The 27,269-nt window shown below is 45.9% G+C and overlaps 1 protein-coding gene across 6 annotated transcripts in view; it reads left to right on the top strand.

Annotated features, from left to right (window-relative positions):
- Nucleotides 1-27,269, top strand: part of MYO18B (myosin XVIIIB) — a 1,127,577-nt gene that overhangs the window by 313,165 nt on the left and 787,143 nt on the right. For all 6 annotated transcript variants that reach the window (XM_063913212.1, XM_063913213.1, XM_063913208.1 and 3 more), the window contains exon 13: nt 8,602-8,746. In XM_063913212.1, the coding sequence (XP_063769282.1) occupies nt 8,602-8,746 (145 nt within the window). The remainder of the gene's footprint in view (nt 1-8,601; nt 8,747-27,269) is intronic.

The following is a 27,269-nucleotide window of genomic DNA, read 5'->3' as shown; positions in this document are numbered from 1 at the left end:
AGTTTTATTTAATATAATCCGTTCTCTGCCTGAAAAAAACGATACACAGTGACTCAGTCACATACCATATCTGTGCTCAGCCCAGTGTGCTGCATCATCTATGTATAATATCTGACTGTGCTCACACAGCTTAATTGTGGGGGAGACTGGGGAGCAGTTATAGGTTATAGCAGGAGCCAGGAGTACATACATATTATTAAAATTAAACAGTGCACACTTTTGCTGCAGGAGTGCCACTGCCAGTGTGACTGACCAGTGACCTGACCACACTGACCACCAGTATAGTATACTATATTGTGATTGCCTGAAAAAGTTAAACACTCGTCGTGTGACTTGTGTGGTGTTTTTTTATTCTATAAAAAACTCATTCTGCTGACAGACAGTGTCCAGCAGGTCCGTCATTATATAATATATACCTGTCCGGCTGCAGTAGTGATATATATATATATTTTTTATATCATTATTTATCATCCAGTCGCAGCAGACACAGTACGGTAGTCCACGGCTGTAGCTACCTCTGTGTCGGCACTCGGCAGTCCATCCATAATTGTATACCACCTACCCGTGGTTTTTTTTTTCTTTCTTCTTTATACATACTACATCTCATTATCATCCAGTCTATATTAGTAGCAGACACAGTACAGTACGGTAGTCCACGGCTGTAGCTACCTCTGTGTCGGCACTCGGCAGTCCATCCATAATTGTATACCACCTACCCGTGGTTTTTTTCTTCTTCTTTATACATACTACATCTCATTATCATCCAGTCTATATTAGCAGCAGACACAGTACAGTACGGTAGTCCACGGCTGTAGCTACCTCTGTGTCGGCACTCGGCAGTCCATCCATAATTGTATACCACCTACCCGTGGTTTTTTTTTCTTTCTTCTTTATACATACTACATCTCATTATCAACCAGTCTATATTAGCAGCAGACACAGTACAGTACGGTAGTCCACGGCTGTAGCTACCTCTGTGTCGGCACTCGGCAGTCCGTCCATAATTGTATACCACCTACCCGTGGTTTTTTTTTCTTTCTTCTTTATACATACTACATCTCATTATCATCCAGTCTATATTAGCAGCATACACAGTACAGTACGGTAGTCCACGGCTGTAGCTACCTCTGTGTCGGCACTCGGCAGTCCATCCATAATTGTATACCACCTACCCGTGGTTTTTTTTCTTTCTTCTTTATACATACTACATCTCATTATCAACCAGTCTATATTAGCAGCAGACACAGTACAGTACGGTAGTCCACGGCTGTAGCTACCTCTGTGTCGGCACTCGGCAGTCCGTCCATAATTGTATACCACCTACCCGTGGTTTTTTTTCTTTCTTCTTTATACATACTACATCTCATTATCATCCAGTCTATATTAGCAGCAGACACAGTACAGTACGGTAGTCCACGGCTGTAGCTACCTCTGTGTCGGCACTCGGCAGTCCATCCATAATTGTATACCACCTACCCGTGGTTTTTTTCTTCTTCTTTATACATACTACATCTCATTATCATCCAGTCTATATTAGCAGCAGACACAGTACAGTACGGTAGTCCACGGCTGTAGCTACATCTGTGTCGGCACTCGGCAGTCCATCCATAATTGTATACCACCTACCCGTGGTTTTTTTTTCTTTCTTCTTTATACATACTACATCTCATTATCAACCAGTCTATATTAGCAGCAGACACAGTACAGTACGGTAGTCCACGGCTGTAGCTACCTCTGTGTCGGCACTCGGCAGTCCGTCCATAATTGTATACCACCTACCCGTGGTTTTTTTTTCTTTCTTCTTTATACATACTACATCTCATTATCAACCAGTCTATATTACCAGCAGACACAGTACAGTACGGTAGTCCACGGCTGTAGCTACCTCTGTGTCGGCACTCGGCAGTCCGTCCATAATTGTATACCACCTACCCGTGGTTTTTTTTTCTTTCTTCTTTATACATACTACATCTCATTATCATCCAGTCTATATTAGCAGCAGACACAGTACAGTACGGTAGTCCACGGCTGTAGCTACCTCTGTGTCGGCACTCGGCAGTCCATCCATAATTGTATACCACCTACCCGTGGTTTTTTTTTCTTTCTTCTTTATACATACTACATCTCATTATCAACCAGTCTATATTAGCAGCAGACACAGTACAGTACGGTAGTCCACGGCTGTAGCTACCTCTGTGTCGGCACTCGGCAGTCCATCCATAATTGTATACTAGTATCCATCCATCTCCATTGTTTACCTGAGGTGCCTTTTAGTTGTGCCTATTAAAATATGGAGAACAAAAATGTTGAGGTTCCAAAATTAGGGAAAGATCAAGATCCACTTCCACCTCGTGCTGAAGCTGCTGCCACTAGTCATGGCTGAGACGATGAAATGCCAGCAACGTCGTCTGCCAAGGCCGATGCCCAATGTCATAGTACAGAGCATGTCAAATCCAAAACACCAAATATCAGTAAAAAAAGGACTCCAAAACCTAAAATAAAATTGTCGGAGGAGAAGCGTAAACTTGCCAATATGCCATTTACCACACGGAGTGGCAAGGAACGGCTGAGGCCCTGGCCTATGTTCATGGCTAGTGGTTCAGCTTCACATGAGGATGGAAGCACTCAGCCTCTCGCTAGAAAACTGAAAAGACTCAAGCTGGCAAAAGCACCGCAAAGAACTGTGCGTTCTTCGAAATCCCAAATCCACAAGGAGAGTCCAATTGTGTCGGTTGCGATGCCTGACCTTCCCAACACTGGACGTGAAGAGCATGCGCCTTCCACCATTTGCACGCCCCCTGCAAGTGCTGGAAGGAGCACCCGCAGTCCAGTTCCTGATAGTCAGATTGAAGATGTCAGTGTTGAAGTACACCAGGATGAGGAGGATATGGGTGTTGCTGGCGCTGGGGAGGAAATTGACAAGGAGGATTCTGATGGTGAGGTGGTTTGTTTAAGTCAGGCACCCGGGGAGACACCTGTTGTCCGTGGGAGGAATATGGCCGTTGACATGCCTGGTGAAAATACCAAAAAAATCAGCTCTTCGGTGTGGAAGTATTTCACCAGAAATGTGGACAACATTTGTCAAGCCGTGTGTTCCCTTTGTCAAGCTGTAATAAGTAGGGGTAAGGACGTTAACCACCTCGGAACATCCTCCCTTATACGTCACCTGCAGCGCATTCATAATATGTCAGTGACAAGTTCAAAAACTTTGGCCGACAGCGGAAGCAGTCCACTGACCAGTAAATCCCTTCCTCTTGTAACCAAGCTCACGCAAACCACCCCACCAACTCCCTCAGTGTCAATTTCCTCCTTCCCCAGGAATGCCAATAGTCCTGCAGGCCATGTCACTGGCAATTCTGACGAGTCCTCTCCTGCCTGGGATTCCTCCGATGCATCCTTGCGTGTAACGCCTACTGCTGCTGGCGCTGCTGTTGTTGCTGCTGGGAGTCGATGGTCATCCCAGAGGGGAAGTCGTAAGCCCACTTGTACTACTTCCAGTAAGCAATTGACTGTCCAACAGTCCTTTGCGAGGAAGATGAAATATCACAGCAGTCATCCTGCTGCAAAGCGGATAACTGAGGCCTTGACAACTATGTTGGTGTTAGACGTGCGTCCGGTATCCGCCGTTAGTTCACAGGGAACTAGACAATTTATTGAGGCAGTGTGCCCCCGTTACCAAATACCATCTAGGTTCCACTTCTCTAGGCAGGCGATACCGAGAATGTACACGGACGTCAGAAAAAGACTCACCAGTGTCCTAAAAAATGCAGTTGTACCCAATGTCCACTTAACCACGGACATGTGGACAAGTGGAGCAGGGCAGGGTCAGGACTATATGACTGTGACAGCCCACTGGGTAGATGTATGGACTCCCGCCGCAAGAACAGCAGCGGCGGCACCAGTAGCAGCATCTCGCAAACGCCAACTCTTTCCTAGGCAGGCTACGCTTTGTATCACCGCTTTCCAGAATACGCACACAGCTGAAAACCTCTTACGGCAACTGAGGAAGATCATAGAGGAATGGCTTACCCCAATTGGACTCTCCTGTGGATTTGTGGCATCGGACAACGCCAGCAATATTGTGTGTGCATTAAATATGGGCAAATTCCAGCACGTCCCATGTTTTGCACATACCTTGAATTTGGTGGTGCAGAATTTTTTAAAAAACGACAGGGGCGTGCAAGAGATGCTGTCGGTGGCCAGAAGAATTGCGGGACACTTTCGGCGTACAGGCACCACGTACAGAAGACTGGAGCACCACCAAAAACTACTGAACCTGCCCTGCCATCATCTGAAGCAAGAAGTGGTAACGAGGTGGAATTCAACCCTCTATATGCTTCAGAGGTTGGAGGAGCAGCAAAAGGCCATTCAAGCCTATACAATTGAGCACGATATAGGAGGTGGAATGCACCTGTCTCAAGTGCAGTGGAGAATGATTTCAACGTTGTGCAAGGTTCTGATGCCCTTTGAACTTGTCACACGTGAAGTCAGTTCAGACACTGCCAGCCTGAGTCAGGTCATTCCCCTCATCAGGCTTTTGCAGAAGAAGCTGGAGACATTGAAGGAGGAGCTAACACGGAGCGATTCCGCTGGGCATGTGGGACTTGTGGATGGAGCCCTTAATTCGCTTAACAAGGATTCACGGGTGGTCAATCTGTTGAAATCAGAGCACTACATTTTGGCCACCGTGCTCGATCCTAGATTTAAAACCTACCTTGGATCTCTCTTTCCGGCAGACACAAGTCTGCTGGGGTTGAAAGACCTGCTGGTGAGAAAATTGTCAAGTCAAGCGGAACGCGACCTGTCAACATCTCCTCCTTCACATTCTCCCGCAACTGGGGGTGCGAGGAAAAGGCTCAGAATTCCGAGCCCACCCGCTGGCGGTGATGCAGGGCAGTCTGGAGCGACTGCTGATGCTGACATCTGGTCCGGACTGAAGGACCTGACAACGATTACGGACATGTCGTCTACTGTCACTGCATATGATTCTCTCAACATTGAAAGAATGCTGGAGGATTATATGAGTGACCGCATCCAAGTAGGCACGTCACACAGTCCGTACTTATACTGGCAGGAAAAAGAGGCAATTTGGAGGCCCTTGCACAAACTGGCTTTATTCTACCTAAGTTGCCCTCCCACAAGTGTGTACTCCGAAAGAGTGTTTAGTGCCGCCGCTCACCTTGTCAGCAATCGGCGTACGAGGTTACATCCAGAAAATGTGGAGAAGATGATGTTCATTAAAATGAATTATAATCAATTCCTCTGCGGAGACATTGACCAGCAGCAATTGCCTCCACAAAGTACACAGGGAGCTGAGATGGTGGATTCCAGTGGGGACGAATTGATAATCTGTGAGGAGGGGGATGTACACGGTGATATATCGGAGGATGATGATGAGGTGGACATCTTGCCTCTGTAGAGCCAGTTTGTGCAAGGAGAGATTAATTGCTTCTTTTTTTGGGGGGGTCCAAACCAACCCGTCATATCAGTCACAGTCGTGTGGCAGACCCTGTCACTGAAATGATGGGTTGGTTAAAGTGTGCATGTCCTGTTTTGTTTATACAACATAAGGGTGGGTGGGAGGGCCCAAGGACAATTCCATCTTGCACCTCTTTTTTCTTTTATTTTTCTTTGCGTCATGTGCTGTTTGGGGAGGGTTTTTTGGAAGGGACATCCTGCGTGACACTGCAGTGCCACTCCTAGATGGGCCCGGTGTTTGTGTCGGCCACTAGGGTCGCTTATCTTACTCACACAGTCAGCTACCTCATTGCGCCTCTTTTTTTCTTTGCGTCATGTGCTGTTTGGGGAGGGTTTTTTGGAAGGGACATCCTGCGTGACACTGCAGTGCCACTCCTAGATGGGCCCGGTGTTTGTGTCGGCCACAAGGGTCGCTTATCTTACTCACACAGTCAGCTACCTCATTGCGCCTCTTTTTTTCTTTGCGTCATGTGCTGTTTGGGGAGGGTTTTTTGGAAGGGACATCCTGCGTGACACTGCAGTGCCACTCCTAGATGGGCCCGGTGTTTGTGTCGGCCACTAGGGTCGCTTATCTTACTCACACAGTCAGCTACCTCATTGCGCCTCTTTTTTTCTTTGCGTCATGTGCTGTTTGGGGAGGGTTTTTTGGAAGGGACATCCTGCGTGACACTGCAGTGCCACTCCTAGATGGGCCCGGTGTTTGTGTCGGCCACTAGGGTCGCTTATCTTACTCACACAGTCAGCTACCTCATTGCGCCTCTTTTTTTCTTTGCGTCATGTGCTGTTTGGGGAGGGTTTTTTGGAAGGGACATCCTGCGTGACACTGCAGTGCCACTCCTAGATGGGCCCGGTGTTTGTGTCGGCCACTAGGGTCGCTTATCTTACTCACACGGTCAGCTACCTCATTGCGCCTCTTTTTTTCTTTGCGTCATGTGCTGTTTGGGGAGGGTTTTTTGGAAGGGACATCCTGCGTGACACTGCAGTGCCACTCCTAGATGGGCCCGGTGTTTGTGTCGGCCACTAGGGTCGCTTATCTTACTCACACAGCGACCTCGGTGCAAATTTTAGGACTAAAAATAATATTGTGAGGTGTGAGGTATTCAGAATAGACTGAAAATGAGTGGAAATTATGGTTTTTGAGGTTAATAATACTTTGGGATCAAAATGACCCCCAAATTCTATGATTTAAGCTGTTTTTTTGGGTTTTTTGAAAAAAACACCTGAATCCAAAACACACCCGAATCCGACAAAAAAAATTCGGTGAGGTTTTGCCAAAACGCGGTCGAACCCAAAACACGGCCGCGGAACCGAACCCAAAACCAAAACACAAAACCCGAAAAATTTCCGGCGCTCATCTCTAGTTTATAGTCATTTAAGTTTTATGTTTGGCCTTTGTAAACCCCAGGGCAGACGGTATTGATTAAATGTTGAGTTTATGAAAAGTACATTAATGCTGACAGAACATACTGTACATGTAGTGGACACAAAATGGAAAATGATGGACAACACACATATAAAAAGGAAGAAGTTCCACACAGTTGTTGCCTTTTCCCCCAGAAATTCTTCTTTTTCATGCTGCGCATTGTGAAGACACCTGCCTACACAGCGTTCAGCAAGGCAAAAACTACCAACCACTGGATGGACCACAAAACATGCCACTGTCCCACAAATGTGGGAAGGTTGGGAGATATGCATTATGGTCACGGTTATGTCAAATTGTAGTGGACTGTCTTTGTTGCCAATAATTCTGGATAACATGGCAGCAAGGAGAATTCTCTATTTCTCTGAAAGTTTGGTAGTATTGGGACATTAATGACAGGACCTACAGTGACCAAGGCAGTTCAAATTGCTAATATTTAGTGTCAAATGTGATGTCAGCATGGAACACCACAACATCATCATCAGCAAAGGGCAGCAGTGGGCAGTAGCAAGGAAACTATATTCATGCACTAATTTCAAGTGCTTGGCAAAACCTGCAAGAAACTGCATTTTTATTTGCTGCACATCGACACACATTTCCCAGTCAGGTTGCACTGCATAAACCCCCGTTTTATATCTGGCAACGCAAATTCTTATTGAGATGACTAGAGTAGATAGACAGGCAACGGGCTACTGAGCATTGAGGAAGGCGATGTGGTCAGCTGAATCATGATGTTTACAACTAATGGACAAATGCACATGTGGCACCAGCCTGAATACCATATGCCCTCTGCAGTGATTGCTTGTTTCTAGCGATGTAGTACTCTGGCAGTTCTGTGCATTGTGGGGTGAAGTTTGCTGGCATGGTTTGGGTCATTCCCCTATAAGGAAAGTTAAATGCTAATAACTACCTAGTGACACTGAGTGATCATATTTACCCCATATTGTAGCATTTCTTTTCTAATGATGGATAAACAGTATTCCATGGTGACAATACCCTTATCTACACTTTGCTGAGCATGACAGTGTTCATGCTGTATATCACTGGAATTTTCAGTCACCAGATCTGAAACAAACTTGCATTTAAGCGATGCCTAAGATATCATTTTCCTTCCCCATCAACTGTGTATCTGTCGAGGGACTATTTTATGATAGAACAATGCTGGTTCCCTCTGGGACAACTGCAGACAATGGTAATACCTGTGCTCTTATAGGCCACACATGGTAACCTAAAGCCCTGTTAAGTTCCCTACTTATATACTGTGTAGTGTAATACACAGTGAGTGTGATGTCACTACAGCAAATTAATGGAAACCATTGTTTAGGAAAATGTCTATGTTACTCGTATGGCCACTCAGGCAAGAGCTAGGTCTATTAGGTGGGACTATGCTTGTCATTTCTGCAAATATGTTATAATGAAAGTTCCAGCACACAAACAAAATAGTTTATTTTATTTTAATTGCAGCAAGAGTTTGAGAGTTGATGTCCAGCTTGTTAATACCACTAATTTAACAGTTTTTGTTAATTATGATTGTCTGTGATGATTTCGTTTTTAGTGTTATTTGTATTGTATTTTGTTACCTACATTGTTATAAGCATTTCTTAGAATTCATGTGCTGCAGAAGATATAATAAAACACATTTTTTGCTTTTTCTAGTTATTTTATAATGTGCGTTAATGTCCCTTTCCTGTTGTCTTTCACAGCCTGAGGAGAAGCAGAAGGCAAGTGCGGCATTTGTACAGCTTCAATCTGCCATGGAGGCTTTGGGATTCACGGTGAATGAGCAAAAGGCCATTTGGCATGTCCTAGCCGGCATCTATCACCTTGGAGCAGCAGGTGCTTGTAGAGGTAAGGGACAGAACTTCTAGCTTGCATTCTTTTTCTTTGCCAGTTGAATGCGCATAAACAAACACATTTAAAGCATTGACAAGTTCTAGCTGACAAAGCTTTTAATCCACAATCTTCTTTATAAATGTTGGGTTATAGCAATTTGGTAGCCATTGCTGTGATGATGCCTTTTATATTATATTAACCTATAATAAGTGCCTTCTTTTGATGGTTCATTATAAAATCCTGGGATCACAGAGACACATGTTAGGATGGCTTTATCAATAGAAAATCTTGAACTGCTTCTTTAGATTTCACAGTCTACCTTTACACGTATAGGGACTGGTACAGAGGTACATGCAAGCCGGCTTTGTCATTTATAGCACTCATTTATAGCACTGAGTATTCCAAAGCCTGCTGTGTACTGTACATCTCTGCGGGTGATTCCGAGCCAAACGCATCTCTGCAGTATCTCCACTTGTGGCTAAATGGGAGTACCTGGGTGGTAAGGGGGAGTTTGCACTTATGCTGAACTGATTGAAGGCGCGTAGAGCTGACCCAGAGTTGAAGGCTATGCAGAACTGTGTATATAATTAAATTAGAATAATCCCCAACTTGAATTTATCCTGGTCTGTATCTTATAACAAATATAGTTTGCGAAGCTAAGTTGTACATCATTTTATATAGCATATGTTTTATTGTTCACACTTCAATATTTGAGAACCTTTCCATGTAAATGCATATAATATGCTCCTTTATGACATCCTTTCAATTATAAATGTAATAAACGTGTAACATAATGTGAATCATATCAATGTATAATTGTCAAATCCTCTCTCCTTTCTATTGTTGAAAGATGTGATCCGTAGCAATAATTCACCACTTAACATATATTATTACTGCCTATTTATTATACAATATGACAATGTATACATGAGTACAGAGTCATCTTCACTTTCTAGTAACAATAGGGACTTGTCACAGAGAGCTGCCTGACTCTGCTTTCTGAATTAATTATATTCACTGTTATGGCTTTGCTAGTTCCATGTCTAATTGTTGGTTAAATGTACTGCTTATAAAATAAAGCTAATATTATAACACAGACAGCAAGGAAAACTGGTCCAAACTTTTATCACTCTATGAGGTCTATTTATTAAACCTTTCACAACTGAAAATCACATGGAAACTGCATGTTCGATATGATTTTTATATCTCAGCTATTTAACAGAGCTGAACATAGCAGATATACAGTACCTCCTGCATTCAGTTAAATAAAGCAGATTCTTGCAGGTCTCATTTTTAATGGAAACTGTGATCTCCAATTTTTGAAGTCCCAGACTGAATAAACAAGCTTTTGTAGCTTGACTCCTCAGTAGCGAACATCGTGTTCAGTTGTGGATGCCAGTGTAGTCTATAGGCTATATTTTCACTCTTTTTTCCGGTACAATACGCTTGATGACCATGCATTTGCATATTGCTTGAACTCCGCGCCACCACTGTTAGACTTCTGTTAAGACTCAGGAGTGAGGCTTTCACCGGGATTCCAAGAGTGAGGTTTTCACCAGGATTCCAAAAGTAACCACTGATTGGTTTAATATGGGATATGGGAGAAACTGCATAATGTATTGCTGGAATTATCAGCTATACAGAACACATCCACTGATCAACCAGTGAATGCATTATAAGGTGCCATATAATAAGGAAATGATGTATCAATAAGAAGCAGTTTTTAGTAAATATGAGAGCCACATTTTTAATCCTGCAGCCCTTGCATTCCCTGTCGGCTTTTACAGAAATTTGAGCTCGCTCCTATGTATCCTGATTTTCTCACTGGAGGTTCAGTAATAACAGAGTCTGAAATTGTATCATATCTGGAGCTGGGACTGCGGGGCAGGGCTGGATATGGCGAGAATGCATGTATCAAGGTGTATTAATGGTGCTCCTCAAAGTTAATCAATTTGTATTCGTAGGAGAAAGATCAAAGTTAGGTTAAACAGTATGCTACTTACTGTGGTAGCAATACTTAGCAGCCTAGTACAAATTAGTGTTTAGTGAGTACTGGATGGATAAGTCTCTGAACACAATATACCATGTATCTGTAGATGCAGCGGAATAACTTGGATAGTGGTATGTAGTGAAGAAACTACAAACAGGAGGCTTGGCAGCAGACTGGAACAAGCACAGGTATAGCAGTAGGGTGCAGACAACACACTGTTGTTGGTGGAAGTGCAGATTACAGCAGTAGCAGATGGTAACTTCCAGCGGAATTATAGGGTACGGTATGCTGATACAGGCTGAATTCACAGGAACAGGAGCATTCAGGTAAATAATGCAGGAAACTGTTCAGAGGCTGGAGCTCAGGAACTGGGAACTGTTTCTGGTGCAGGGGACCAGGAGTCCATGAGACTTATTGTACTGGCAATGTACATGTGGCAAGGAGCATTTTAAATAGGTATCTCTACCAGTGGATTGGATGTGTGAATCATGTGAGGCGTAGGGATGCTGTGTATGGTTGGAATTGCTCAGGTGACCTTAGGCAAGAGGGCGGTGCCCTTGCTGCTCCGGACCGCAGCTACCAGAAAATCCTGACATGACTGGCCAGCTGACATGCCAGCCAGTGAATCAGCAGTGCCGGGTAGAAAGTTTAAGTAGACCACAGATATCTATAGTATAGCAATGTTTATGGCTGCACTTTTGATACATTTTCTCTAACGTCCTAAGTGGATGCTGGGGACTCCGTAAGGACCATGGGGATTAGCGGCTCCGCAGGAGACTGGGCACAACTAAAGAAAGTTTTAGGACTACCTGGTGTGCACTGGCTCCTCCCACTAAGACCCTCCTCCAGACCTCAGTTAGATTCTTGTGCCCGGCCGAGCTGGATGCACACTAGGGGCTCTCCTGAGCACCTAGAAAGAAAGTATATTTAGGTTTTTAATTTTCAGTGAGATCTGCTGGCAACAGACTCACTGCAGCGAGGGACTAAGGGGAGAAGAAGCGAACCTACCTAACAGGTGGTAGTTTGGGCTTCTTAGGCTACTGGACACCATTAGCTCCAGAGGGATCGACCGCAGGACCCGACCTTGGTGTTCGTTCCCGGAGCCGCGCCGCCGTCCCCCTTACAGAGCCAGAAGCACGAAGAAGGTCCGGAAAATCGGCGGCAGAAGACTTCGGTCTTCACCAAGGTAGCGCACAGCACTGCAGCTGTGCGCCATTGCTCCTCATGTACACCTCACACTTCGGTCACTGATGGATGCAGGGCGCTGGGTGGGGGCGCCTGAGGGCAATAAATAACACCTTGGCTGGCAAAATATACATCATATATAGTCCCAGAGGCTATATAGATGTAAAATTTCCCCTGCCAGTATCACAGAAAAAGCGGGAGAAAGTCCGCCGAAAAGGGGGCGGGGCTTCTCCCTCAGCACACTGGCGCCATTTTCTCTTCACAGTGCAGCTGGAAGACAGCTCCCCAGGCTCTCCCCTGTAGTTTTCAGGCTCAAAGGGTTAAAAAGAGAGGGGGGGGCACTAAATTTAGGCGCAATATATGTATACAAGCAGCTATTTGGGGAAAAATCACTCAGTTATAGTGTTAATCCCTGCATTATATAGCGCTCTGGTGTGTGCTGGCATACTCTCTCTCGGTCTCCCCAAAGGACTTTGTGGGGTCCTGTCCTCAGTCAGAGCATTCCCTGTGTGTGTGCGGTGTGTCGGTACGGCTGTGTCGACATGTTGGATGAGGAAGGTTACGTGGAGGCTGAGCAGAGGCCGATAAATGGGATGTCGCCCCCTGTGGGGCCGACACCAGAGTGGATGGATAGGTGGAAGGTATTAACCGACAGTGTCAACTCCTTACATAAAAGGCTGGATGAGGTAACAGCTGTGGGACAGCCGGCTTCTCAGCCCGCGTCTGCCCAGGCGTCTCAAAGGCCATCAGGGGCTCAAACAACGCCCGTTACCTCAGATGGCAGACACAGATGTCGACACGGAGTCTGACTCCAGTGTCGACGAGGTTGAGACATATACACAATCCACTAGGAACATCCGTTACATGATCTCGGCAATGAAAAAATGTGTTACGCATTTTCTGACATGAACCCAAGTACCACATAAAAGGGGTTTTATTTTTGGGGAGAAAAAACAGCCACTGTTTTGTTCCCCCATCAGATGAATGAATGAAGTGTGTAAAGAAGCGTGGTTTCCCCCGATAAGAAACTGGTAATTTCTAAAAAGTTACTGATGGCGTACCCTTTCCCGCCAGAGGATAGGTCACGTTGGGAGATATCCCTTAGGGTGGATAAGGCGCTCACACGTTTGTCAAAAGGTGGCACTGCCGTCTTAGGATACGGACACCTTGAAGGAACCTGCTGATAAAAAGCAGGAGGCGATCCTGAAGTCTGTATTTACACACTCAGGTTATATACTGGAACCTGCAATTGCCTCAGCATAAATAGTGCGGCTGCAGCGTGGTCTGACACCCTGTCAGATAATATTAATACGCTAAGACAGGGATAATATTTTGCTAACATTGAGCATATTTAAGACGTTGTCTTATATATAAAGGATGCACAGAGGGATATTTGCCGGCTGGCATCCAGAATTAATGCAATGTCCATTCTGCCAGGAGGGTAGTAGAAACCCGGCAGTGGACAGGTGATGCTGCATTTAAAAGGCACATGGAGATTCTGCCTTATAAGGGTGAGGAATTGTTTGGGGATGGTCTCTGGGACCTCGTATCCACAGCAACAGCTGGGAAGAAAAATTTTTACCTTAGGTTTCCTCACAAAAGCCTAAAGAAAGCACCGTATTTTCAGGTACAGTCCTTTCTGCTTCAGAAAAGCAAGCGGGTCAAAGGCGCTTCCTTTCTGCACAGAGACAAGGGAAGAAGGAAAAAGCTGCACCAGTCAGCCAGTTCCAGGATCAAATATCTTCCCTCGCTTCCTCTGAGTCCACCGCATGACGCTGGGGCTCCACAGGTGGAGACAGGTGCGGTGGGGGCGCGTCTCGGGAACTGCAGGGATCAGTGGGCTTGCCCACAGGTGGATCCCTAGGTTCTGCAAGTAGTATCACAGGGATACAGGCTGGAGTTCGAGACGACTCCCCCTCGCCTCACATCAGCCTTGCCTGCTGCCCTCGGAGAAAGGTAGTACTGGCGGCTATTCACAAGCTGTACTTCCAGCAGGTGAAATCAAGGTACCCCTCCTTCAACAAGGCCGGGGTTACTATTCCAAAATGTTGTGGTACCGAAACCAGATGGTTCGGTGAGACCCATTCTAAAATTGAAATCCTTGAACACATATACGAAGGTTCAAGTTCAAAATGGAATCGCTCAGGGCGATTATTGCAAGCCTGGAAAATTTCAGGGTATCACTGGACATCAAGGATACTTACCTGCATGTCCCTATTTACCCTTGTCACCAGGTGTACCTCAAAATTGTGGTACAGGATTGTCATTACCAATTCCAGACGTTGCCGTTGGTCTGTCCCCGGCACCGAGGGTATTTACCAAGGTAATGGCCGAAGTACTTATCCCGTACTTGGACGATCTCCTTATAAAGGCGAGGTCCAGGGAGCAGTTGTTCGTCGGAGTAGCACTATCTCGGGAAGTGCTACAACAGCACGGCTGGATTCTGAATATTCCAAAGTCACAGCTGGTTCCTACGACGCGTCTACTGTTCCTGGGTATGGTTCTGGACACAGAACAGGATAAAAAGTGTTTCTCCCGGAGGAGAAGTCCAAGGAGTTGGCGTCTCTAGACGGAGACCTCCTAATACAAATACAGGTATCGGTGCATCTATGCACGCGAGCCTTGGGAAAGATGGTAGCTTCTTACGAAGAATTTCCATTCGCCAAGTCCCATGCAAGGATCTTCCAGTGGGATCTGTTGGACAAGTGGTCCGGGTCGCATTCTCAGATGCATCGGCGGATAACCCTGTCTCCAAGGGCCAGGGTGTCGCTGTGGTGGTGACTGCAGAGTGCTCATCTTCTAGGGGGCCGCAGATTCGGCATACAGGACTGGGTCCTGGTGACCACGGATGCCAGCCTTCGAGGCTGGGGGGCAGTCACACAGGGAAGAAACTTCCAAGGCCTATGGAAAAGTCAGGAGACTTCCCTACACATAAATGTTCTGGAACTATGGGCCATTTACAATGCCCTAAGTCAGGCTAGACCCCTGCCTCAACACCGGCCGGTGCTGATCCAGTCAGACAACATCACGGCGGTCGCTCTTGTAAACTGACAGGGCGGCACAAGAAGCAGGATGGCGATGGCAGAAGCCACAAGGATTCTCCGATGGGCGGAAAATCATGTGTTAGCACTGTCAGCAGTGTTCATTCCCGGAGTGGACAACTGAGAAGCAGACTTTCTCAGCAGACACGACCTCCACCCGAGAGAGTGGGGACTTCATCCAGAAGTCTTCCAAATGATTGTACACCGTGGGGAAAGGCCACAGGTGGACAGGATGGCGTCCCGCCTCAACAAAAAACTACAAAGATATTGCGCCAGGTCAAGGGACCCTCAGGCGATAGCTGTGGACACTCTGGTAACACCGTGGGTGTACCAGTCGGTGTATGTGTTCCCTTCTCTGCCTCTCATACCCAGGGTAATGAGAATAATAAGAAGGAGAGGAGTAAGAACTATACTCATTGTTCCGGGTGGCCAAGAAGAGCTTGGTACCCAGAACTCCAAGAAATGATCTCAGAGGACCCATGGCCTCTGCCGCTCAGACAGGACCTGCTGCAGCAGGGGGCCTGTCTGTTCCAAGACGTACCGCGGCTGCGTTTGACGGCATGGCGGTTGAACGCCGGATCCTGAAGGAAAAGGGCATTTCGGAGGAAGTTATCCCTACGCTATTTAAAGCTAGGAAAGAAGTGAACGCAAACCATTATCACCGCATATGGCGGAAATATGTTGCGTGCTGTGAGGCCAGTAAGGCCCCAAAGGAGGAATTTCAGCTAGGTCGCTTTCTGCACTTCCTACAAGTCAGAGGTGACTATGGGCCTAAAATTGGGTTCCATTAAGGTCCAGATTTCGGCTCTATCGATTTTCTTCCAAAATAGAACTGGCTTCACTGCCTGAAGTTCAGACTTTTGTTAAGGGAGTGCTGCATAGTCAACCCCCGTTTGTGCCTCCAGTGGCACCGTGGGATCTCAATGTAGTGTTGGATTTCCTGAAGTCGCATTGAGTTGAGCCACTTAAATCCGTGGAGCTACAATACCTCACGTGGAAAGTGGTCATGCTGTGGGCCGTGGCGTCGGCCAGGCGTGTATCAGAATTGGCGGCTTTGTCATACAAATGCCCTTATCTGTATTTTATATGGATAAGGCGGAATTGAGGACTCGTTCCCAATTCCTTCCTAAGGTGGTATCAGTTTTTCATGTGAACCAACCTATTGTGGTGCCTGCGGCTACTTGGGACTTGGAGGATTCCAAGTTTTCTGGACGTAGTCAGGGCCCTGAAAAGTATATGTTTCCAGGACGGCTGGAGTCAGGAAAACTGACTCGCTATTTATCCTGTATGCACCCAACAAGCTGGGTGCTCCTGCTTCTAAGCAGACTATTGCTCGCTGGATCTGTAGCACGATTCAACTTGCACATTCTGCGGCTGGAATGCCGCACCCTAAATCTGTGAAAGCCCATTCCACGAGGAAAGTGGGCTCTTCTTGGGTGGCTGCCCGAGGGGTCTCGGCTTTACAAATTTGCCGAGCTGTTACTTGGTCGGGTTAAAACACTCTTGCAAGAGTCTACAAGTTTGATACCCTGGCTGAGGAGGACCTAGAGTTTGCTCATTCGGTGCTGCAGAGTCATCCGCACTCTCCCGCCCGTTTGGGAGCTTTGGTATAATCCCCATGGTCCTTACGGAGTCCCCAGCATCCACTTAGGACGTTAGAGAAAATAAGATTTTACTCACCGGTAAATCTATTTCTCGTAGTCCGTAGTGGATGCTGGGCGCCCATCCCAAGTGCGGATTGTCTGCAATACTTGTATATAGTTATTGCCTAACTAAAGGGTTATTGTTGAGCCATCTGTTGAGAGGCTCAGTTGTTATCATACTGTTAACTGGGTATAGTATCACGAGTTATACGGTGTGATTGGTGTGGCTGGTATGAGTCTTACCCGGGATTCAAAATCCTTCCTTATTGTGTCAGCTCTTCCGGGCACAGTATCCTAACTGAGGTCTGGAGGAGGGTCTTAGTGGGAGGAGCCAGTGCACACCAGTTAGTCCTAAAGCTTTCGTTAGTTGTGCCCAGTCTCCTGCGGAGCCGCTAATCCCCATGGTCCTTACGGAGTCCCCAGCATCCACTACGGACTACGAGAAATAGATTTACCGGTGAGTAAAATCTTATTTTAAGCCCAAGACACCATTTAGTCATGTTCAAAGTTTGGTTCTATAATTGATGTTCCAATCTTCTTTATTGTGTCTCTATGTCAAACAAGACATGAATTGTACAACGTTATTACTCAAAAAAAAAAAAAAAAAAGGAAAGAAAGAAAGCAAGCAAAGATCATCTTTACTGATCGATGTTTATCTTTATTGTTCTCTGCAATAAAAACATTTTTGAAAAAAACAACGTTTAAGTACCCGTTTTGTGACAATTTCTATGTAACTGTGTTATTTTATATAGCACCAAAACAAGGGGGCAATACAGAATGAGGGAACTTCAAGTCCCGTGTTCATATCCTGTTTATTTCAAAATTATAAGGTTTATATGATTGTGAAATTAGTAATGCAACTTCAATGTTCGCTAATTGAATGGCTGGGTTAATGGAATCCCTAAAGGCAGGATATGATGTTCATCGTGTACTGTAGTGCTACAGTTGTGCAAAGCATTTCCAACTGCTGTCTCTGATGGGCCACACTAATGTGCTTTGCTTTGTAATCAAATGATGGAAACCTCAAAAGAACAAACGTACAAAATATTCTGTGCTGTGATGAATTTTGTAAGGTTCTGCAATTGTGTGTTGTGTTTCTACGTGCAGTTCAAATTGAATAGGATGCATTTTCTGAACCAAAATGAAGTAAGAAAAAAACGTGTAAGTATTGATATTATATAGACATAACATTTGAATTAGTTTTGTTAATATAATACTTAGATACAGCTTAGATACAATAGCTATAATTCGGAACCCATATTAGATAGAATTGTATTGCAGCTTCTGAGAGCAAAATAATTTTTTTTCTTCACTTAACTGTTCCCAAAGACTGCTACTAAATGAATCTATAGTAATGGGATTAGCTTTTATCTAAGAGAAGTTCAATTATTCTAGCAGTAGGGTCAGTGGGGGAACTGCACAATTCCATAAACCTGTGAGCCAAGATATCCATTCTAATTGTATTTATTACACACAATATTAGCCTTCAACTAATGTTATACTGTAAGTGTAAATGAATTGAATCTGTAGCAACATTTTTATGTAATATACTTTAAAATACTTGGTTAATGTCCCTGTAAACCATAATTTGATATCTTGAGTTTTGTTTCATGGAATTGTTAATAACCTATTTTTACTAAGAATATATTTTCCATGTTCTTCAGTAAAGGGTAGATGTACACTGGTTTTGGGTTTCTGGTTACCCTCAATCTGAGTGCTTATGTTTCAGCCGTGTGGTGACTTCACCAGGGGCGGATTTAGGGGTGCGGGTGACCCTGGGGACATCAGTAAAGGTTGACTCCCGACATTTTTTTTTCAATTGATTGGTTAAAAACCCTCATTTAATGATAGCCAAATAGAATAATAAAAAAAGCTAATATGACATTTTTTTATTTTTAATTATGTATACCTATTTACTAAGTAGACAGCTTACAGAAGCAGTATGTGCATGTCCTACCTGTTTGCACTCCATTCAAGATGGAATATGGTACAGTACAGTGGAAATATTTTTCCAGTTACTTATACTACAAATGTCGCCCCCAGGCAAGTGCCTCACGTGCCTAATGGGAAATTCGCCACTGGACTTCACCAGATACTGATTTATGTATTGAAATTGATTCAACTCATACAGATGTGTCCTCATACATATTGTCTCAATATGCCACACAGCGGGAGATGCCTGGTGTGAGTGACAGGTCCCGTGCAACTCCTTTAGCTAAGGGCATCTTTTTTGTAAGAAAAAAGTCTTATTCTCATCACTATGGGAATGAGATGCACAAGCAGACTCTGCTGATTAAAATGATTTGCAGCATGCCTAAATTCTGTTTGTGACTGCGGCTGTTTCTGCATATTAAATGGTACACAGCATGGTATGTAGCATAGCAAGGGCCGTAACTAGGTGTGTGCGGAGTGTGCTCTGCACATAGCGCTGCAGGGTAGGGGGCGCTGTTGGCAGCACTTGTCAATTATGAATTATCTAATTACTTTCACTTGCAGCTTACCCCTTTGTGAAGCTCAGCATCTCCTGACTGTACCTTTCTCGTACCCCCACCGTTTTGTAATACCCTGACTGGCCATCTGGCACATACCAGAAGGGCCGATGGGCAGGTAGGCCCGTCTCACAGAGAATCAGAAAGCTGCACGCAGCACAGCCTTCGGCTCTGGTTTAGCCGCCCCCCTGTCTCCATTGAAATGTGGGCGTGCCACGAGTCCAAGCCTCTTGGACTCGCGGCACGCCCCCAGCAAGCGTCGCCATAGAAATGGGGACGTGCCATGAGTCCACGCCCCCTTGACTCACGGGACGCCCCCGTACATGGTAACGGCGCGCCCCCATGTTGTGCACCCCCCCACACGTTCACAAATGCCCAGGTCGAAACGGAGGCCAGTCCATCGCTGCTAATACCTATACAGCATTCATGGACTTGACTTGAGAGCTCTTTGTTGTTCAGTTGCACTGTCCTTTATTACATTTTGGGATGCTGATGTGCCTGGGATTTTAACACGTTGCCTATGACATGGCAGTCGGACACTCTATTCATTGAGCTATCTGCCCTAATATAGAAAGCTGGAGAATTCCAAGCTGGAGAATTTAACCTATTTGAAGCTTACCTTGTACTTTGTAAAGAGGTGATCAGTGTTGCGGCTGGTCAGATCTATGTAGTGTGTGGCTACAAGGAACTGGATGTTTGGCTGCACAGTGCATGGATCTGCTCAATTACGGTGCTGGTTATTTTTTTTACGGGGTACAGGTAGCTTCATATAGTTAGAAATCTTATCGTTTTTATGCGGGATCAAGTGGCTCGGTGGGAGGGATGTTTGTCTGGAATGCAGCAGGTTGTGGATTTGAGTCCTGGGTGTGGCAGTATATTGAAATGTGTTATTTAATGAGGGGTATTGTGGTTGAATGATGGCAAGCTCTCGGATTGAGTGCATGAATATGGTATAAACAGGATTTTTGTCCAAATCCATTTTTTTGCAGTGTTCTATAAATGTGTGTGTGGTGTGTATGTGTGTGTGTGTGTGTGTGTGGGAAGGGGCATCATAGCATTGGCTTTCTCTGGGATCAATTTTGTCATGCCCCTTACCGCGAGTCATGCGCCTTATGTCCCTATTGGAAAAATGTGTGTGTGTGGGGAGGGGGTGGGGGTGGGGGGTGTCGCTTATTCTCTTTCTGGCACAGGGCACCAAAAAAATCTAGTTACGGCTCTGAGCGTAGCATATCGTATGCAGATACAGCTACAGATGCATGCAGTATATAGGCAAGCTGCATATTGTTTTAATCAACATAAGTTGGTTGCGCATCCTATTCACCGTTTTGCAAAGAAGATTCATTTAAATGGAAAAAAGTCGCATGAAAAGACGCTCAGAGCTACCAAGTGATGTCACAGCATGGCATCACTAGTAGGGCTGTTTAATCTGCCAGGAGGATAGATGTATGTGGACACATCTGTAGCTGTCCCCTGAAGGCACCTTCAAAGCCTCTTAGTCATTCTATATTGTATTAACCATATGTGGTTTTCCATGGTTATATGATGCACATTGTGGCCACTGCTGGGTGATTGTAGATGTACTCACACAGGTGTACATACCCTGCATTCATAAGCTGAATACTGACAGATTAAATGGAGAAGTTGATACAAATGGGAAATGACCATGCAGTAAGTGCTCTTAAAATCAAAGATAAACAGAAAGCAATATACTGTCTTACAAATGTAATGACAATGCTGTAATATGAATGGTAGCAACTGTGAAGAATGTCGGTGCAAATGAGGATGTTACAATATACAGAAAGCAATGATAATGGAAGTTGTCCTAACACAGGGGCTAATTCAGACCTGATCGCTGCTGTGCGTTTTGGGCCACCGTTTTGGCGACGTCACACGCAACCACTGCGACCCGGACAGTGACGGGTAGCTCTCTGCCAGAGCGCAGGAGCTGCGCTGGTAGGGAGCTACTCTTCAGGTACAAAAGCATCACCATCATTCGGGGGAGGGGGGGCAAAGCCAGACATGTGGGGCGGACTAGCCCTGTGCCATGTGACTAGCCCTGTGCCCATGTCTCCCCGCATGTCTGTGAAAGTGATCATAGATGAGCTAAATTTAGCACATCTACGATCAAGTCTGAATTACCCCCACAATGTTTATTAAGAGAAGTATCTTTTATCAGCCTATTGCAGAATGAAATCTGGAATTTGAAAACGCTGACTGCTGATTAAAGTTATATGCCTATATTCTGTGTGCTACTGCGGCTGTATCTGCATATGAAATGCTACATTACAGTGTTTTCCATTTGTGATCACTGCATTATTAGCCCCTAACATGCTCTCTCTATTGTATAGCGTTCACAAAATTTCACTCTGTATTGTATGTTAGTGAAAACAATACTCTCTGTATTATATGGTGATCACAAAAATTCTCTCTGTATTGTATAGTTGTCATAAAAGTCTGTATATATTATATTGTGGTCCCTTGAATGCTCTCTTTATTGAATGGCATCTTCAATGACAATCTCTGTATTGTATGTTAGCCACTATGATGCTGTCTGTATTATATGCAGTCACTAGAAGTCACTCTGTATTGTTAAATTGAAATTAGTTGCTCTCTGTAAGATATGGTTGTCATGTCAATGGGATGATCTCTGTATTATATTTTGTTTACTAGGGTGCCTTCTGTTTAGTATATGAGCCATAGGATGCTATTTGGATTGTATGACAGTCACTATATTGCTCTCTGTTACAAGGTGGTTATTAGAATGTTTACTGTATGGGTTGGGATTGCTTGACAGGTGGCCGGGATCCTGGTGGTCAGCATACTGACACCGGGGTCCCAACTGCCAGAATGCCGAGGGGGGAGAGGGGGGAGTGAGTGCAACGAAGCCCCTTGCAGGCTCATTATGCTCACCACGCTGCAGGCTTGGTGGCTCTCTGTGCTTGCCACAGGTTCTAATCTCACTCTATGTGTGTCGTGGACACCCATGAGTGGGAATAGCCCTTGGCCCCCTGCTGGCATTCTGGTTGACGGGATTCCGGAGTTGGTATGCTAACCGCCGGGATCCCGGGCACAGGGATCATAACTACATCCCGACTGTATTGTATGGCAGTAACTAAATTGTGCTCTGTATTTTCTATAAATCAGTAAGATACTCTCTGTATTGTATGACAGTCACAAGGCGGGATCCTGGCCGTTAGGTGGCCGGGGCGCAGTGGGGGGTGGGGGTTTGGGCAAGCGCAACGAAGCCCCTTGCGGGCTCATTGGCTTACATAACAGCATCCCGTATATAGGTCCCTACAATATTCTTTGATTTGCATTGCATTAATTAGGCTGCTTTATGTGTTGTATTCAGTCACTAGGGTGTTCCCTATATTGAAAATCTAATATCTCTAATCTTGACATGCAATAGTAAGGACTTCCCAAACTCAATTTCTCTTACGTCCTAGAGGATGCTGGGGTCCACATTAGTACTATGGGGTATAGATGGGTCCCTTTGGAGCCATGGGCACTTTAAGAGTTTAATAGTGTGGGCTGGCTCCTCCCTCTATGCCCCTCCTACCAGACTCAGTTTACAAAATGTGCCCGGTGGAGCTGGTCACAGCTAGGGGAGCTCCTAGGAGTTCTTTTAGTTTTATTGTTTTTTTTAAAGAGTTAGGCACAGGGAGGCTGTTGGCAACAGCCTTCCTGCTTCGTGGGACTTGGGGGGGGGAGTAGTGTCCAACCCTCTGAGGTTAATGGCCACTATCTCCACTGACAGGACACTGAGCTCCTGAGGGTGATGATCGTATGCCCCCGAGGCGACCGCTCACTCCCGCAGCATGCTGCCACCCCCTAACAGAGCCAGAAGACGTCGGTGGTGAGTAGGTTGCCGGCGACCCGACAAGCGGGGAACCGGTGAGAATGATGGCATCAAGGTAGGAGTGCAGCGCTGTAGCTGTGCTCCGGAGGGCTCAGAGGCACTGCTGTGTGGCGCTGTGAGGGGCGCCCTGGGCCAGCGCGATACCCTTAAAACTGGTCATCTGGGCTATCAGGGAAGGTATTCTGCTGCTAGCAATGTGTTTTACCTCAGGCCAGTATAATCTTAAAGTGTGGGAAGACGCGCCATGACAGGGGGCAGAGCTTCTCCTTAGAGCGGACCCAGCAGCTCACTAGCGCCATTTTCTCCCTGCAGATCACACACAGAGATGCTGACAGGGAGCGCTGACCCTCCACATAACTCCAGTGATCCTGTGCCGTACCAGGGGTTACAGAAGGGGAGAGAGTGTTATTCACAATTTTACACTGTGTAGTCTATTAAGGTTGCACAGTCAGCGCCAGGCTTTTATTATATGACTGCCTACTGGGGTGCTGTGTGGGTGCTGGCTCCATTAACTCTGTGTCTCTTTGAAGGTACTTGGGGGGGAAACTGTGTCTGACATTTTCCTGTGTGTGTGTGTGTGTGTGTGTGTGTACATATTTCTCACATTACCATGTCCAGGGACTCTGTGTCTTGTGCTGCAGAGTATGTGTCTTCCCCAGAGGAATCCATTCCATGTACTCAGGAATTTAATATCATGTCTCAACCTTCTGAATCCAAACCATGTGGGTGGCTTCAATTAAGGGAAGGATATCAGGATTGCTCATACTGAGACTGAAACACAGGTTTTGAGAAAATCTGTAGAGGTTTTGTCTGGATCTGTTCCCACTACCTCCTCAAACTCCCCTGGTATATGCCCAAAGAAGCGTGCTCTTGCCCAAATTATGCAAGTCGACATGGATGCCGACTCTCATATGGGAGACGGTGATGGGGATATGCGGGGGGGGGGGGGGGGGCATCCCTCGCAAAGGGGGTGCAGCTCATGATTGAGGCCATTAGAGATGTGTTACGCATTACTGACAAAGCACCTGAGCAGGCTTACTTTATAGACAATAAGAAATCCTCCCTGACCTTTCCTGTGTCTAATGAATTAAACGCATTATTTGAAAAATCCTGGGAAAACCCGAAGAAAAAATTCCATATCCCAAAAATGGTTCTTGTCGCTTTTCCCTTTCCTGAGGAGGATAGGGAAAAGTGGGAAAACCCCCCTATAGTAGACGCTTCTGTATCTAGACTGTCTAAAAAGGTGGTTTTACCTGTCCCTGGGTCTACCACTTTGAAAGAACTGACAGACTACAAAATTGAGACTACGCTCAAATCCATATACACTTCTTCAGGCATGGCGTTTAAGGCCCACTATTGCCTGTGCATGGCTTTCTAAAGCCATAGTAAAGTGGTCAGGCACATTACTTGAGGAATTAGATTCTCTGAATAGAAGTGACATTGAAATGTTTTTACGTCACATACAGGATTCTGCGGTTTTCATGGTGGAGGCCATGAAGGACCTGGGTCATCTGAAAGCAAGGACATCTTCCATGGCTGTCTCGGCACGCAGGGGACTCTGACTGCGCTAATGGTCTGCAGACACGGAATCCAAGAGAAGTGTGGAGAACCTACCCTTCACAGGTCAGGCTCTATTTTGGGAAGCATTGAATGCGTGGATCTCCACGGCAACCATGGGTAAGTCAACCTTTCTTCCCTCAGCCACTCAGACACCGAAAAATGTTTTTCTACATCTACAATGCAGTCCTTTCGGACTGCAAAGGTTAAGAAGTCCAAGCCCCCTTCCACTTTCTTCAGAGGTGGTCGGGGGAAATCCAGAAAACCTGCACCTGCAGGTTCCCAGGAACAAAAGCCTCGCTGTTTCCTCAAAATCCTCATCATGACGGTGGACCTCTCAGCCTGCAGAGTGGGCAGGTGGGAGCGAGACTCAGACTTTTTAGTCACGTCTGGATATCATCCGGCCTGGATCCCTGGATACTGGATATTGTGTCACAGGGGTACAGACTGGAGTTTCAAGAGCTGCCACCTCACAGATTCTTCAAATCAGGCTTACCAGCTTTGCTGACAGAAAGGGCTATCTTACAGGAAGCCATAAAAAAATTAGAAAAGGCAAATGTCATTGTTCCAGTTCCACCTCATCTGTAAAGCAAGGGTTACTATTCAAACCTATTTGTGGTGCCGAAACCGGATGGTTCGGTCAGACCAATTTTGAACCTGAAGTCGTTAAACCCTTATTTGAGGGAATTCAAGTTCAAAATGGAGTCTCTTAGAGCGGTGATCTCAGGTCTGGAGGAGGGGTAATTCCTGGTATCCCTGGATATCAAGGATGCGTACCGCCACATCAGGCTTATCTCAGATTTACATTGTTGGACTGTCACTATCAGTTCCAGGCACTGCCATTCAGCCTCTCCACGGCACCAAGGGTGTTCACCAAGGTGATGGCAGAGATGATGGTACGATCTGCTGATAAAGGCATCATCCAGGGAGAGGTTGTTTCAGTTCATTGAACTCATGACTCGACTGCTCAAGGATCATGAATGGATCCTGAATCTTCGAAAGTCACATTTGGAGCCGACAAGGAGATTGTCTATCCTGGGGATGATTCTCGACGCGGAAGTGCAGAAGGTGTTTCTACTGGTGGAGAAGGCGTTGGTGATACAAACAATGGTCCGGGATGTCTTGAAGCCTACCCGGGTATCAGTTCATCAGTGCATTCACCTTCTGGGGAAGATGGTTGCCTCCTACGAGACTCTACAGTACGGAAGATTTCATGCACGGTCCTTACAACTGGATCTCCTGGACAAGTGGTCCGGATTTCACTTACCCCTGCACCAGAGAATTTGTCTGTCGTCGAAAGCCAGGATTTCACTCCTATAGTGGCTACAAATACCTCACCTTCTCGAGGGCCGCAGGTTCGGGATTCAGAACTGGATCCTTCTAACCACAAGTGCAAGTCTCAGAGGTTGGGTGCTGTCACCCAAGGGGAAACCTTCCAAGGAAGGTGGTCAAGTCTGGAATCCATTCTTCCGATAAACATTCTGGAACTAAGAGCCGTGTACAACGATCTTCTACAAGCGGCACATCTTCTGCAAGATCAGGCCATTCAGGTGCAGTTGGACAATGTAACAATGGTGGCCTACATAAACCGGCAGGGCGAAACGAAGAGCAGGGCTGCAATGTCGGAGGTAACAAGAAACCTCCTTTGGGCAGAGAGACATGCAGTGGCGCTGTCAGCAATCTTCATTCCAGGAGAGGACAACTGGGAAGCGGACTTCCTCAGCAGACACGATCTCCATCCGGGAGAGTTGGGCCTCCATCTGGAGGTGTTCACAGAGGTGACATATCTTTGGGGTGTACCTCAAATAGACATGATGGCCTCCCGCCTCAACAAGAAGCTTTGGAGGTACTGTTCCAGGTCACGAGACCCACAGGCAGTGGCGGTGGATGCCCTGGTAACTCCGTGGGTGTTCAAGTCAGTGTACATGTTCCCTCCACTTCCACTCATCCCAAGAATTCTAAAAATCGTAAAGAAAACAAGAGTTCAGGCGATCCTCATTGCTTCAGACTGGCCAAGAAGAGCTTGGTACATGGATCTTCTGGAGTTACTGCTGGAAGATCCGAGGCTTCCTCCTCTTTGAGAGGACCTTCTGCAACTAGGGCCGTTCGCTTATCAAGACTTACCATGGCTACATTTGATGGCATGGAGGTTGAACGCCGGATCTTAGCTCGGAAAGGCATTCCGGTCCAGGTTATTCCTACCCTGATACAGGCTAGGAAAGGAGTAGCGTCAACACATTACCATCGCATTTGGAAAAAGTATGTGTCCTGGTGTGAATCCAGGAAGTTTCCTACGGTGAAGTTTCAACTTGGACGGTTTCTACTCTTCCTGCAAGCAGGTGTGGATGTGGGCCTGCATTTGGGATCCATAAAGGTCCAAATTTCGACCTTATCAATTTTTTTCCAGAAACAACTGTCTGCCCTCCCTGAGGTTCAGACTTTCTTGAAAGGGGTTCTTCACATCCAACCACCCTTTGTGCCTCCTACGGCACCCTGGGATCTAAATGTGGTGTTGCAGTTCCTGCAATCGGATTGGTTTGAGCCTTTACAGGAGGTTGAGGTCAAGTTTCTCACTTGGAAGGCTGCCACACTGTTGGTGTTAGCATCTGCTAGACGTGTGTCGGAATTGGGGGCTTTGTCCAATAAAAGCCCCTACTTAATTTTCCATGAGGATAGAGCTGAACTCAGGACGCGTCAGCAGTTTCTTCCAAAGGTTGTGTTGGCTTTTCATATCAACCAACCTATTGTGGTGCCAGTGGCTACTGACTCCTCAA

This window comes from Pseudophryne corroboree, chromosome 1, assembly GCF_028390025.1.
Source record: "Pseudophryne corroboree isolate aPseCor3 chromosome 1, aPseCor3.hap2, whole genome shotgun sequence".
In the NCBI taxonomy this organism is placed as follows: domain Eukaryota; kingdom Metazoa; phylum Chordata; class Amphibia; order Anura; family Myobatrachidae; genus Pseudophryne; species Pseudophryne corroboree.
This window is presented reverse-complemented; position numbering and strand designations above follow the sequence as displayed.